At 33.5% G+C, this 15,353-nt stretch overlaps 1 protein-coding gene across 1 annotated transcript; it reads right to left on the bottom strand.

Annotated features, from left to right (window-relative positions):
• Positions 1-104: 104 nt before the first annotated feature.
• On the bottom strand, positions 105-14,023 carry LOC125788837 (uncharacterized). Its single transcript, XM_049472714.1, has 5 exons — positions 13,981-14,023; positions 7,958-8,314; positions 4,206-4,379; positions 1,868-1,920; positions 105-1,338 (listed from the first exon to the last, which is right to left on the bottom strand). Exons 1-5 carry the CDS (start codon positions 14,021-14,023, stop codon positions 1,201-1,203), a joined length of 765 nt encoding a protein of 254 aa, XP_049328671.1. The 3' UTR covers positions 105-1,200.
• Positions 14,024-15,353: the final 1,330 nt, after the last annotated feature.

Raw genomic sequence — 15,353 nt, 5'->3', positions numbered from 1 at the left:
GATTTTCAGTCTCTGTAATTTTCAGTCTCTGTGATTTTTGTCTTAGTAATTTTAGTCTCTGTGATTTTCAGTCTCAGTGATTTCAAGTCTCTGTTATTTTCAGTCTCTTTGGTTTTTAGTCTCTTTGGTTTTTAGTCTTTTTGATTTTCAGTCTCTTTGATTTTTACTCTCTTTGATTTTTACTCTCTTTGATTTTCAGTCTCTTTGGTTTTCAGTCTCTTTGGTTTTTAGTCTCTTTGGTTTTTAGTCTCTTTGATTTTTACTCTCTTTGATTTTCAGTCTCTTTGGTTTTCAATCTCTTTGGATTTTCAGTCACTTTGATTTTCAGTCTCTTTGGTTTTCAGTCTCTGTGGTTTTTATCGCTTTGATTTTCAGTCTCTTTGGTTTTTGGTCTCTTTGATTTTCAGTCTCTTTGGTTTTTGGTCTCTTTGATTTTCAGTCTCTTTGGTTTTCAGTCTCTGTGGTTTTTATCTCTTTGATTTTCAGTATCTTTGGTTTTCAGTCACTCTTTGATTTTTAGTCTTTTTGATTTTCAGTCTCTGTAATTTTCAGTCTCTGTGATTTTTAGTCTGCATAAGTTTAGTCTCTTTGCTTTTCGGTCTCTTTCATTTTCAGTCTCTTTGATTTTCAGTCTCTTTGTTTTTTAGTCTCACTGGTTTTCAGTCCAAGTGGTTTTCAGTCTCTGCTTTTCATTCTCAGTTGTTTTCAGTCCTAGTGGTTTTTAGTCTTAGCTGTCTTTATTCTTGGTGGTTTTCAGTCCTAGTGGTTTTCAGTCTCTTTGATTTTTAGTCTCTGGTTTTCAGTCCTAGATTAGCTGGCTGGTGTTCATTCTGTTAGTTGTTATGGTACTGGTAATAATTTATATGGTACAGTATGGATGTTATGGTAGAAGGTTGTGGTTCAGTCTGTTAGTTGTTATGGTACTGGTAATGGTTTAGATGTGATAGTATGGATGTTATGGTAGAAGGTTGTGGTTCAGTCTGTTAGTTGTTATGGTACTGGTAATGGTTTAGATGTGATAGTATGGATGTTATGGTAGAAGGTTGTGGTTCAGTCTGTTAGTTGTTATGGTACTGGTAATGGTTTAGATGTGATAGTATGGATGTTATGGTAGAAGGTTGTGGTTCAGTCTGTTAGTTGTTATGGTACTGGTGATGGTTTAGATGTGATAGTATGGATGTTATGGTAGAAGGTTATGGTTCAGGTTGGTGATCGTTCGCCGGGTCGTAGGACTTTAGCGTAGATGACAGTGTCCGGCGAGGACTCTGTGTTTTCATTAGCCGTATCTGTAAGATCTCTGTTGTAGACGGGACTGGCGTACTGAAGCTCATGCTGCTCCTAAAACATAAAACAAGAACATCGACCAATCACAGCTCTGCATATCACCTTCATTTACATACTTAAGCATCAGGAGAGGAAAAGGAAGATTAGCCTGTTACGTTACAGAAATAATATTCCAAGAACTAAATATTAAAAACATTCAGGCAACTGACATTGTAGCAACATTACCAGAATGTTTAGAAATGCAACGTAAAAACATTTTAAGAACATCAAGAAAACTTGACATTAATTGTAAAGCCAAGAAAAATATCCGGATGTATAGTGCGATCGGTTCTGCTGCAGGTGTGGAAGCTATCTGCTCCCTGTGCTGTGTGTAGGTTTACATAATAAGTTCATTTTGTAATGTGACTTTTACACATGCCATTACTTTCATTTTCCATCAGTATATTCTAATATTCTATTCTAATAAAGCGCTGGTTTGCAAATCAGTCCGGAATCATTTATTCAGACCTGAAGGTTGAAAACTCCCTAAAACACATTTTCAAAGTAATTTATTGCTGATATCATCAATAAATCGTTCCAGTACCTTATCTGCTAAATTAGTGGTGCTGGTGTTTCTCCAGAGAGTGTAAAGTGATCCTGAAACAAAAAAAGAATTTATTTAGAACAGTAAAGTTGGAGATTATTTAATTACAAATAAAAATATTCTCATTTAGAGCATTTATTTGCAGAAAATGAGAAATGACTGAAATAACAAAAAAAGATGCAGAGCTTTCAGACCTCAAATAATGCAAAGAAAACAAGTTCATATTCATAAAGTTTTAAGAGTTCAGAAATAATCAATATTTGGTGGAATAATCCTGTTTTTTAATCACAGTTTTAATTTCATGCATCTTGGCATCGTGTTCTCCTCCACCAGTCTTACACACTGCTTTTGGATAACTTTATGCTGCTTTACTCCTGGTGCAAAAATTCAAGCAGTTCAGTTTGGTGGTTTGATGGCTTGTGATCATCCATCCAAAACACTGCACTGACTTTTTTAAACTTGATAATAAAACACAGTGGATCAACACCAGCAGATGACAGACATGACTCTCCATTAAACCATCACTGATCATCAGTAAATTTTACATTTAATTTAAAGTAAATCAAGGGATCAGAGTCTGGAGGAAGAGTGGAGAGACACACAGTCCAAACTGCTCGAGGTCTAGTGTGAAGTTTCCACCAATCAGTGATGGTTTGGAGAGACATGTCATCTGCTGGTGTTGATCCACTGTGTTCGAGTTCTCACATTTTATCTCCAGCTTCAACCATTTCACACATTTATCAAATTTATCAAACAATGATTTGTAGACACTGGTTTTCATTTCAGTCATTTTTCTCTTTGGTGAATTTGGGGTTTAGTAAAACGTATATTTGCTCTAATAAGATGGTACCCTTTTCATTTATAACATTTTTTAAAATGTTACAAATCGTAATCGGTACAAAATTAAATAAAGAAATAAAAAAAAAAACATTGAATGAGAAGGTGTGATCAAACTTTTGACTGGCACTGTATTCTCACAGTGAAAGGTTTTCGAATTTTGCTAAACAGGAAGTATAACTACAGTTTTGACCAACAGCAGCTTATTACCTACTAGCGATACCACAGCCCACAGGTGTTAAAAACCACAGCTCTGTGGTATTTCTCAAATTAACCCTTAAGCATCACAGAATAAAATCCTTCTGTTATACATTTTACACAAACTTTAGGAGTTACTACACAAAAGCAGAACCAGATAAAAACAAGGACATTGTGGAAAATGGACTAAATCCATTAAATGTTTGAGCAGAAACTTGATTTTTGTTTTTTAAAAGCACAAACTGAAGTATTTTTGGTCCAAAACTGGTTTAAACACTTTAGTACTGATTTCCTCACAACAGGATGAGAAATGCATTGTTTATTTTTATACAAAATAAAAGCCTCTCACTTTTATTGATGTTGATTTTCACACTCATCACACTTTTCAACCTCAAAAAGAATCTTGAACAAAATATGCCAAAGCAAACTAGCAAAGAAACTGTAATAAAAACACATTCTGAATCTCACACACATTTCATACAAATATATCTGTGTATGAAAATAGATCTATTGCATTTTAGACGAACACTGTGTAACAATGTTGTGCTGCCTAAAATAACATACTTTTTTTTTCTATTATATTACTATATTGTTTAAGTTTGGAATATGTTTTTTAAGACGTTTGCCATTTCCAGGATTAATGTAGGTATTTAAGCTATTTAAATGACCATTAAGGGTTATATTTTCTTTAGTAACTCATAAAATAATCAGGATGTATCATCAGATATTAAGGTAACATGATAAGTTAAAGCATTTGCAGCACTTGTCAGCAGAGCTTCAGCCAGTATTTTATTACTTGAACTTTGCGGTACGTCGCAGTAATCTGTGTGGGTTGTAGCCTCTGAGTCTGTTCACCGCCATTTATTAATTAATTAATTATTAATTCATAATAAAACATGTATTAATTAAGTCCCATTTCCACATACTGGGTTGCCAGTTATAGAACACAGCAGTATGCAAAAAGTGTGCTTCATCCACGGAACCAGGTGAGCTGGATATTTTACAGCTAAACAGGTAATCACTGAGCTTCGGTAAGGTTGCTGACCATAGCTGGGTGATTTATCATCACCACTTTTGAAGTAGATATTGGCATTTTGATTGGCACATTTGCTCTAAATTATTACTCGTGTTCAATAATTTCCTATCCACCCTGTTCCTTTAAGAAATTAATAATTTATGAATAATTTTTTAACATGTTTCTGCTGCATTTCTGCTGTGACGGATACTTTCCCCAGTGTGGGACTAATAAAGAATTATCTGATCTTAAATCAGGGGTCATATATAGTAAGTGTGATGTTCTCACCTTGCACTCTGTAACAGAACACACACACTCCTATGATGTTGATCAGGACGGAAGCAGAACACACACACATCAGAGTTATAATTAAACTCCGCACAGGAGCCGGATCTGCAGAACCTGCAGGACTTTCAGTGTTCGGGTTCGGATCTTCAGCTGGACCAGGTGTAGTTTCTGTTTCTGAAACACAGAGATACAGAAGGAAAGAGTGTATAGACATTAAATCACTATCTAAGGACCGAGAACACAAAAAATTGCATTAATACAAGTTTTATACACTTAATTTCTTCCTCCTGCCTGGTTTAAACAGCAGCAGATCTTCTGAATATATCTACACTGATGGGCGTGGTGTTCTGGAAATGAGGTGTGTTCAGGTACATTTCTGGAGTTTTGCTTGTTTATCTTGGTAACAGAAAACACAGGAGCTCCACTGACTGATTAAAACCCTAACAACAGTCAACACGACTTTTACATCAACAATAAACAGAATAGTAAATAAAATAACATTGCTGTTCCCGTAAATGAGCTGCTGGAGCTCCTTCACAGCGTCAACCAGCAGCTCAGTTTCCTCTGCTGAGAAGAGTTTGTTGGACACGTCCAGGTAGCTGCACCGTTAAAATAGCAATCCACCAAAGACAGAGCTCACCTGATCTACTCTTAAAGAGAGTGATGAACAAGAGATGCTCTGATTGGTTTCACTCTGATTTCACGTTACGCACCAAAATTAACCACACCCATCATTAATTAAGAGTTAATTAATTAGTACATGCAAAAGGTGTACTTTTCTCATCGTTACGATAGCAAAGATACACTATCACGCTCTAAAAATAAAGCTGCACTGTGCATGGTTCATAGCTCAACTATAAATCACTAAAATAGTACACTTAGACTTGTTAAATGATGACGTAACTGATTAAAATACATTTTGTTGTTTTATTTTAATTTAAAACATTTGAAACAAATTTGTGGGACCCAGTTTAGAGAAACATTTTACCTATAAATGCATACAATATGTAGTTCTAAGTGCTTATCTCGAATTATGTTACAAATAATCAAACTTAATGCAACGTAATGTTAATAAAGCACTCAAAATCTTTAATTTAAGCTTAAAATAAATCATTTAAATAAACAAAAGTCATAAAAAAGATTCTGATATAATAGACTAAGTGGTGAGGTAGGTATTACTCTATTAAACTTTTATGCACCATTTGATGTATGCTTTCTTTAACTAACTAAACTAACAAGGTTTTATTTAATAAATCTAAATAAAATAAAATGAGTGGTGTTAATAATATATTTGTAAGTATATTAAGGAATATATTAATTTTGAGAAACTACTCCCATTACTCCCACTGATGTGTAGATGGTTTCAGTTTGAGTAAAAAATTTAGTTTAATTTAATCTATATCACAGATAAACCCAGGTAATATCAGACAGGTATAAACTCATACTGGATACAGTGTATCTACACACACTGCTCACTTCAAAGCCCTCTGATACATTTCTATGACGCGATCCATCAAACCACACAACCACCATGACTTCAGTCAGACCTCAGTTCAGTGGAATAAACACCCCGTTTATCATCATCATTCACACCTTTATCTTCCACTGCACTCAGCACTGAGTCACTTTTAGAAACTTTACATAAATAAAAATACCCTATAGACCACCACTGAGACCTCTTCACACCATATCTACCCCATCTACCATACCATCCATATCTACCATACACTTACACCACACTTCCCTGACTCTGCTGATCACACTACGGTGTTCCCGCTCTCCCAGTAACTGATTGTTTGCACCTGGCATATCCAGTATAAAGACCCCTCTGTTTTCTCTCTCCCTCAACGAGTATTGAATATAGTTATCTAGCTCTTTTACTTTGTGTTTCTTTTGTTTCTGCCTTTGTTACCGACCTAGTGACCTGTTTTTTGTCTTGCCCACTTTATTGTTGTGGCTGCATGGAAACAGGAAAAGGGTGGAGTAAATGACTTATAAGACAATCAATTATGCAAATATTAGATCTAATGATGTTTGTCTAAATTATTGTATAGTATCTTTTTTATCCTGTCTTATCTTATTGTATCATATGTTGTCTTGTCTTGCATCTTATCTCACCTTATTTTATTGTATTTTACTGTATTGTATCATATCTTGTCTTTTTTTCATGTCATGTCAAATCTTATCTTATCGTATTGTATTGTATATTATCATGTCTTGTCATGTCCTGTCATGTCATGTCGTGTCTTGTATCTAATCTTATCTTATTTTATCGTATCTTATTGTATCATATCATATCTTGTTTTGTCTTGTCGTGTCAAATCTTATCTTATCTTATTTTATTGTATCTTATCATATAGTGTTGTATCTTGTCTTGTCTTGCCTTGATTTGTCTTGTCATGTTGTATCTGGTTGTGTCTTATCCTTTTTTATTGTATCTTATCGTACAGTATCATATCTTGTCTTGTCATGTCGTGTCTTTCCGTGTCATATCTTGACTTATCTTATTGTATCATGTCTTGTTTTGTCTTGTCTTATCAGGAAGCTGATAGCCTGTGTATATTTATAGGGTTAAATAAATGACTTAAAAGACACTTAATTACGCTTTGAATGAGATCTAATGATATTTTTTGTAAATTGACATGGGCCTCTGAAATAAGTATAAGTATATATTTTTTAGATTAAGTGATTATTTATAGGTAGAATTTATGTTTATTAGTATATTAAATGAAGTTTACCAGATAAAACATAAAATATATTTAAAGTAAATGTAGGAAACTAGGGTTTTATGTTAATTTTTTAATTTTTTTGTACTGTCCCGACTTTTTCTAAATTGGGGTTATATTCATATACAATCCCTGAGTACGTGCTGCTCATTGGAACAGTACATCCTCCTACCTGAACCACATCACACAGCCCTACGTATAATAACACACTACATACACTACAGTCATTCTTCCATCATCACACCCTCCCACACACACACACACACTACAGCATTAACACTAACACTCTACACACTAACATACAAAACTTACATACAGCTCATACATCAATAAACCATAACATCAGCACCACGTACATTGTACTGTAGACTCTCTACAGTTGCAAGAAAAAGTATGTGAATCCTTTGGGATTATACTTGTATTTCTGCATAAATTGGTCATTACATGTGTTCTGATCTTCATCTACATCACAACAATAGACAAACACAGTCTGCTTAAACTAATACCATACAAAACATTATATTTTTGCATGGTTTTATTGAACATAACATGTTAACATGTTATGAGGTTGAGCCTCCTGAGATTTCTGTATGACAAGGATTCTTCCTCACCTCATTGATCATTCTGCGCTGTGCTCTTACAGTCATCTTTACAGGACTTTACCACGCCTAGAGAGAGTAGCAGCAACAGTGCTGAACTTTCTCCATTTGTAGAGCGTCTGTCTTACCGTGGACACATGAACATCAAGGCTTTTAGAGACACTTTTGTAACCCTTTCCAGCTTCATGCTAGAAAGTCAACAATTCTTGAACGTAGGTCTTCTGAGAGCTTGATCTTTTGTGTGAGGCATGATTCACATCAAGCAATTAGCTCTTAAGAGCAGCAAACTGTAAACTCATCACATCCTGCCTCCAATTAGCTCTTAGAAAAGTAATTAGCTGAGGGGTTCACATACTTTTTCTTGCAACTGTATACCACAGTGTTACAGGAGACACGGTACAGGTTATAATAACTTCAGAGCACTTACCTGTGAAGGTGAGTCTAATTGGTTTTCCGAACTGTAGGAGTGATGATGTGTTTCTTCCTCCACAGTGATACAGTCCCAGATCTGTATCATTAACTCCTTTAATCACTAAACTCACTGAACTGCTGTTCTCATTGAGCTCATAATGAACTTCATTTACATTATAATTTCGAGTAAATGATTTATTTATTTGTCCTCGTGCAGCAGAGACCAGCAGCTTCATCTGCTGCTCAGAGTTCTGATGAAACCATGAAATCTCATAATCTGCAGAAACACTGCAGTGCAGGGTGATGTTTTCTCCAGGAGACACAGATCTGAGATCAGCTGAGATCTCCTGAAGAACACAGAGTCTACAGATACCTGAAAAAATAGATATACCAATAAGAAAGAAGCTCTTATATCTCTATTAAAATGAGGAACAGTGTTAAAATACCTAATCATGATTATAATCATGTGTTTATTTTTCATTACTTAATGATAAAGCTTTACTATTACTGTTATTTAAAAAAAAACACAAAATAATCCCAGACTTCTAAACAGTGTAGTGTCTAAACATCTAGAATAATTTCATTCAAAGTAAAGGTGATACCACAGCTCTATTCCACACATCCAAATAAAAAAACTAATCAAAATTACAAGGAAATTATATATATTAATGCACATTTAACTACAACCAAAATTCCACTCTTATAACTTATCAATAACTTATTAATACACTATTTGGGCTTTTGTATCCCTGTAGTTGTCCTGTTTTTAATTTGAACCTACATAGATAGATTGAATTTTTGCACCACGAGTAAAGGCGTCAAGTTATCCAAAAGCAGTGTGTAAGACTGGTGGAGGAGAACATGATGCCAAGATGCATGAAAAAAAAACTGTGATTAAAAACAAAAAATGAAAAGAATTATTCCACCAAATATTGATTTCTGAACTCTTCTTGACTTCTGGGCTCTGCAGCTTTTCTGATTGTCTTCAAATAAATGCTTTAAATGAGTAAAGTGGAGAAACGTGTCTCTTATCTACACCCTATAAATACCATCTACCTAGCTTATTTACATTACGTTAAATCTTCACAAAGCTCCAGGCACCATCCTATGACTCCTTAAGGGCTTTTATTGCAGCCCCTCATCAGTACATACAACCAATTATGACATTTCCAGTAGTGGTCTACTTGCAACCCTGCTGCTATCGATCCGCAACACTCCCATTCACGTGTACAAGCCATCATATTAATTTCTAAACCAGTAAAAGCCCTAATTTCGTACAATAATTATACTTATTTATTAACTTACACTTTAAACTGGCTTTTACAGTTACATTCTACACACCAGTGAGAAGTGGCAGCCAATAGCGCATAGCATACTCTCAACCAGAAACCACCGTCCACCCGGAGGACTGCATCCACACATTCACACACCAGGATGTGTGAATTTAGAGTATCCAATTTACTTAATCTTCATTTTTTTGGACAGTGGAAGCAAACCAGGGTCCCTGGAGGAAACCCACACATATATATACAGTGAGAATATGGAAACTCCTCCCAGATAGGGACTTGAACCCAAGACCCCAGTGCTTACCCTGTAATCTGCTTAATTTAAGATCATGGAATAGTCCCTGTTTTTACCACCTTCCTACTATAAGCAGAATCTGCCGAACTCCATCCCAAAGTTCTCAGAGTTCTCTGCATGTTCCTATTTGCAAAATGTCTTTGGTACCACTTTAAAATAAGGCTCCTTCATAAAGGGTTTATAAATAGTTTTTAAAGGAGGTTAAAGGAAGTTTTAAATACTTTCTAAAACTTAATAAACACAAAAATAGAAAGAGCAACAGTAACAATGACTTTTTAACCATATCTCTAGTAAAACAATATAGAAAGTCAGTTTAGTCATTTGATATGTAATATATATGTATGAGTAATATAGGGATTTACTAAAATCTAAGTTTTAACAGTATAAATAATGTGAAATCACTATTTGGCCTTCCTATTTATGAGTTGTAACTGCTTATTAATGGTTTATAACCTAATTAATAACCATTAATTAACTTCTCTATACGTAATTTCTAAACCCTTTATAAATGAGCCTTGTTTTAAAGTGGTACCATGTCTTTATCAGTACTAAATGCTGCAGCAGTAAATGAAAGTCTCAGCAGGATTTGAGACAGTAGGAAGGTTCCTGATGAAAACAGAAGTGGTTCTTTAATGACTCAACTCTTTATTTAAACCACAGCCTTTAAGAAAACTTTTCCTTTTACTTTAGCCTAACAGGGCTGTATTGTATACATCTTATCTGTCAGCATTTTCTGCTCTTAACTTTAAATACGGTGGAGTGAAAAAATATTTTCCCCCAAACAAATTTTAATATCAGACAAATATAACCTGACTAATTACAAAAATCACTTTTTAAATAATGATTTATTTATTAAAGGGAAAAAAAATATCCAAACCATTCTAACCCTGTGTGAAAAAGTGTTTACCCCTAATTCTATGTTTTTTCTCCACTAGTGAATAATAGTGAATCACTGTGGTTCTCTGGAGTCCCAAAGCTTTAGAAATTACTGTATAATCTTTTCCAGACTGAAAGATGATCAATTATTTTGTTTTTTCTCATCTGTTGTTGAGTTTCTTCAGATGGGGGTATAATAATAATAATAATTTGTTGCTTTTTGAGATCTTTTATCTGCTTCATGTTATCAGACAGATTTTATTTAAGTGATGTATTGATTCTAGTGAAATTGAACTCAGCTTTCCAAAAAAAGATTTATCACAGTTGAGTAATTGGGGCTAGATTGGTTTGGATAGCTTTTTTTCCTCCTAATAAATGAAATTATCATTTAAAAAAGTGATTTTTAATATTTGCTCAGGTTTTCTTTGTCTGATATTAATGTTTGTTTGATAATCAGAAAAAAATGTAAGTATGACAAAAATGCAAAAACAAAAGAAATCTATATCAAGAAGAACCAATCATCCAATAAAGCAAACGTAAGTGTGAAACATTATTTATGAGAATAAAACAGTCCTAAAAAGCAGAAACATTGCATCTCTTAAATAACTCTATATATTACCTTTATTCTTAACATTCTTAACAGTGCAGTTTCCTAAAAGCGTTGTAATGTTTAGAACGTGTTAACTGGTAGAGGGAGTTTATAAAGCCCACAGAAACTGTAGATAGGAAGTGGTTATTTGATGACTCAGGAGAATAATCTTTGATCTTTATTTAAACCCACTTCCTCCAAGAAACATTTCCTGTATAATCTGTCCCAACAATAATGTATCTGTACTGAATATCTTTCAGCATTATTACCTTATTATCTACCTTTAAATAAGTGAGATTTGCAAAAAACCCAACAGTCTACCAAAGAAAAAAAATGATTTCATCCATAAAGTACCACTTTTTTGAAAGAATATGCAGTTTTAAACAACCATTTATAGGTTTAGACTCGCCAACACTCTCATAATGCTTACAAATAATAGTTCTTTATGAGTCCAGGAGTGGTTCTTTTAGAGCATCACTCTTAATAACTCGTAACATCACATTTATCTGAAACAGTGCAGTTTCCCCAAAGCTTTGAAATATTCAGAACATCTTATGTTGTGAAGGAAGTGAATGAAAGTCCCAATAATTATTTAAATGTAAGATTTGACCTGCGATTTATTAAAATCCTTACAGATTACCGTAGAAAAAATATATATTATTTACTCCAGGAAGTACCATTTTTGGTAAATAAAATGTAGTTGTAAACAACCATTTATAGGTTTAAAGCTGCCAACACTCTCACATCACTTACAAATAATATTTCTTTATGAGTTCAGGAGTGGTTCTTGTAGAGCATCACTCTTAAGAACCCTTAATAGAACATTTATTTAAAAAAAACACTGCAGTTTCCTATAATCTTTGTATTTTTCATATAGTCTTAACTAATGATCTTTGGGTTAAAAGGCCTCTGGGGAAATTGTAATTTTCTGGTATTGGCCCTTTTTATTGATAATTCTTTTTTTTATTATTATATAAATGTTTTTTTTTTTTTTTTGAGAAATACTTTCCACAGAAGAATCACCATTTATTAAATCCCAACAGTCTAACATAGAAAAAAACATTATTTGCTTTATAAAGTTCCCTATTATGTGACAAATATGCAGTTTTGTACAACCATTTATAGGTTTAAAGCAACCAAAACTCTCACATCACTTACAAATAATAGTTCTTTATGAGTTCTAGAACATTTATTTAAAAACACTGCAGTTTCCCAAAAGCTTTGTCATTTTTATAAAGTCTTAACAGGTAAAGGGAGTGTTTAACATTACGCTCGCTCTACTATTTCATAATGATCTTTGGGTTAAGAGGCCTCTGGGAATTTTTTTATTTTCTGGTATTGGCCCTATTTATTGATAATTCTTAAAAATAAATGTTTTTTTTTTTTTTGAGAAATACTTTCCCACAGAAGAATCACCATTTATTAAATCCCAACAGTCTAACATAGAAAAAAAACCTTATTTGCTTTATAAAGTACTATTATGTGAAGAATATGCACTTTTAAACAACCGTTTAAAGGTTTAAAGCCACAAAAACTCTCACTTTACTTAATAATAATAGTTTTTATGATTCCAGAAGTGGTTCTTTTAAAAGCTTTATGGTGTTCAGAAAGTCTTAACAGGTAATGTTTAACATGAAGCTCTCTCTATCATTTCATAATGAGCTTTTGGGTGAAGAGGCCTCTGGGAAAATTACAATTTTATGATATTCTTAAAATTGAGGGTGATATAAATGGGGTTTTTGAGAAATACGTCTTACAGACAGATCACTATTTAACCTTTTTGTAAAAAAAAAAAAAAAAAAAACACCATCGTTTTTTATTACCTTTATTTTTAATGAACTTCATATTTTACATGTTTTAAGGAATAATCAATAGAACGGTTCTTAATGAAAGCAGAAGTGTTTTTTTATTCTATCTGTCAGCATTGTCTGCTATTGCCTTTAAATAAGTGAAATTAACAAAAATCCCAACATTTTTTGCTTCATAAAGCACTATATTTAGTTGTGTAAAAGCATGTATTTGCAGTTTAAAGCGGCAAACACTTTCATATTGCTTACAAAATTAGTTTTTGTGGTTCTTTACTCAAATAACTATTTGTAATTCTGTATTAATTTTATTATTTTTCACTCTACAGTTTAATAATGATATTTGGGCTTTATAAAAACTAGAATAAAGCGACTTAAAAATATTTTCTACCCCACCGCATGCAGTACCAGCACTAAATAGCACAATATAGGACTTATTATGGGACTGTGAAATATTTTTTAACATTTGCTAATTCTTAATTCTTAAGACAATATTTTTCACTTTAAACAGGGCAGTGTGCAATCAGTCATCATTTGCATTGTGGTTTGTTTGTGTGTTATTGTTTTGTTGTTTTTCTTGAGAGGATTGCGCTTTAGGTTTCGATGTGTTTGGTACAATGACAAAAAAAAAATTTATTCTATTCTATTTTCTAGAGGCCTTCAGGAAAAAAATGTTTTTTTTTTATTATTGTTTGCCTATAATTATAAACATAAAGCTTCTACAAGCCTCTGTTTAGCTCCGAAAACTTATAATACCTTTCATTAATATATTTTAACTAATGATCAGTAGATGTGAACGAAGCAGTAGTTTATCAGAATTTAAATATTATCACATGCTCACACATGACACTTATTTATCAGCATTGAGTTTCATATTAAAATGTTAGCAAATCATTCATGAGCTCATCAGAATTTGAACATTAATAAATCGCTAGTAAATACACATTTTACGAATTTTAAATTCATGTTGCCAATGCGTTCATTAGTATTTACAAATGTGACAGCAACTTTTTAGTTTAAAAAAATTAGACAATTAACAGTTATTAATCATTAGTTAATTGTATATTAATAAAAGTGATTATAAAGTGTTACCAAATCAATAATAGTGCACAAAGCAATTATTGTATTCTATGACCTACATTTAACATACATTTAAATAAATGGATATATCAGTAGAAGAGAACTCACCCAGCAGGATCTGTAGAATAAACAGAGGTGAGATTTTCTCCATTGCTGTGAGAGGGTGATTGTATGTGTGTCTCTGACTGAGAGGAAAGTAAGTGTTTATAGCTGCTGATTAGACGTCTGCTGTGGGTTTAAACTTCCCCAAACCCCCCACATCCTGTTCTATCACAGCTATACAGCAGAAACTAGACAGGAGACAACCTCAGCACAACAGTGTTGTTCTGAGATGCTGATGTGGGTCATTACGCCATCTTGACTTTCTTAAATTTTCTTAAATGCATCTAAAATGTTCCGGAAGCGAGGTGTGTTCAGGTACATTTATGGAGTTTTGCTTGTTTATCTTGGTAACAGAAAACACAGGAGCTCCACTGACTGAATACAACCTAGACAGACGCCAACAGTCAGAAGTCCATTGCTATCTTGGCAATACAGGCAATAATCAACAAACACTGGACACATCCAGGCACATTTCTGGAGTTTTGCTGGTTTATCTTGGTAACAGAAAACACAGGAGCTCCAGGAGCTATTTTAGGAAATATTTTATTATTATTATTATTATTATTATTAATTGCCATTACACTTTGAAAGTGCAATGACAGTGATTCCAGATTGTTAAATGAAAAAATAAAAAATACAAAATATACTAGAACAACAGAATCATTATAAAACACATGAGACCCATTTATAAAAATAAATGTAGGTTAGTGCATGCGCAGTGTCTTCAGGAAGCACTTATCAATCGGTAGCATAACTCGACATTTTTTATATAAAAAAATATATTATATTGATTGTAACAGAAGAATATCACATTTCAAATATATAATATATAAATATATAAATTCTGATCACAAAATGATAATGAAATGATCTTTTAAACATTGTTTATAATGTTTTACTGATGCGGCCCAGCCTCACCCAGACTCCACCTCCAGCGGCCCCCAGATAAAATGAGTTTGAGATCCCTGTTCAAGGCTGTCCGTAATCAAGATGCCATTGCCTTTGTTTGCAGTGGTGTCATGAACAAGAAACCTACTTAAAAAGCTACTAGAGTCTGGAACCATACTGTTCTTCAATCCTGCCTTTGAGGTGGACTGAAGAGTTCGCAGTGTAAACTGCAGGTGTGCTTGATGATCTGAGGATCATCTCATACAGTGACAGTCGGTTACCACTAGTAGTGATAGGAGGAACATTACTAACAGTGATCTAACTGGTGTTTTACAGTAGGATAATGCCAACCCACGCACAGCAAGGGTTCCCAGGATTACAGGAAAATCTCCACCAGCCCTGCATTCATGCCATTATTCAGAGACTGCTTCTGGTACTGTTCCTTTAAGGCATATATAAACCATTTAAAAGTGAGCTCTGCTCTAATTGTC

This window comes from Astyanax mexicanus, unplaced genomic scaffold (assembly GCF_023375975.1).
Source record: "Astyanax mexicanus isolate ESR-SI-001 unplaced genomic scaffold, AstMex3_surface scaffold_31, whole genome shotgun sequence".
Classification (NCBI taxonomy): Eukaryota; Metazoa; Chordata; class Actinopteri; order Characiformes; family Acestrorhamphidae; genus Astyanax; species Astyanax mexicanus.
The sequence above is the reverse complement of the archived record's forward strand: the minus strand, read 5'-3'. Positions and strand labels throughout refer to the sequence as shown.

Excerpts from the sequence above, each read along its gene's own strand:
- LOC125788837 (XM_049472714.1), bottom strand. The coding sequence starts at position 14,023 with ATGGAGAAAATCTCACCTCTGTTTATTCTACAGATCCTGCTGG. Across the intron at positions 4,380-7,957 it reads AATTAGACTCACCTTCACAG|AAACAGAAACTACACCTGGT; the intron begins GTAAGTGCTCTG and ends TCTGTGTTTCAG. Across the intron at positions 1,339-1,867 it reads CCACTAATTTAGCAGATAAG|GAGCAGCATGAGCTTCAGTA; the intron begins GTACTGGAACGA and ends TTTATGTTTTAG.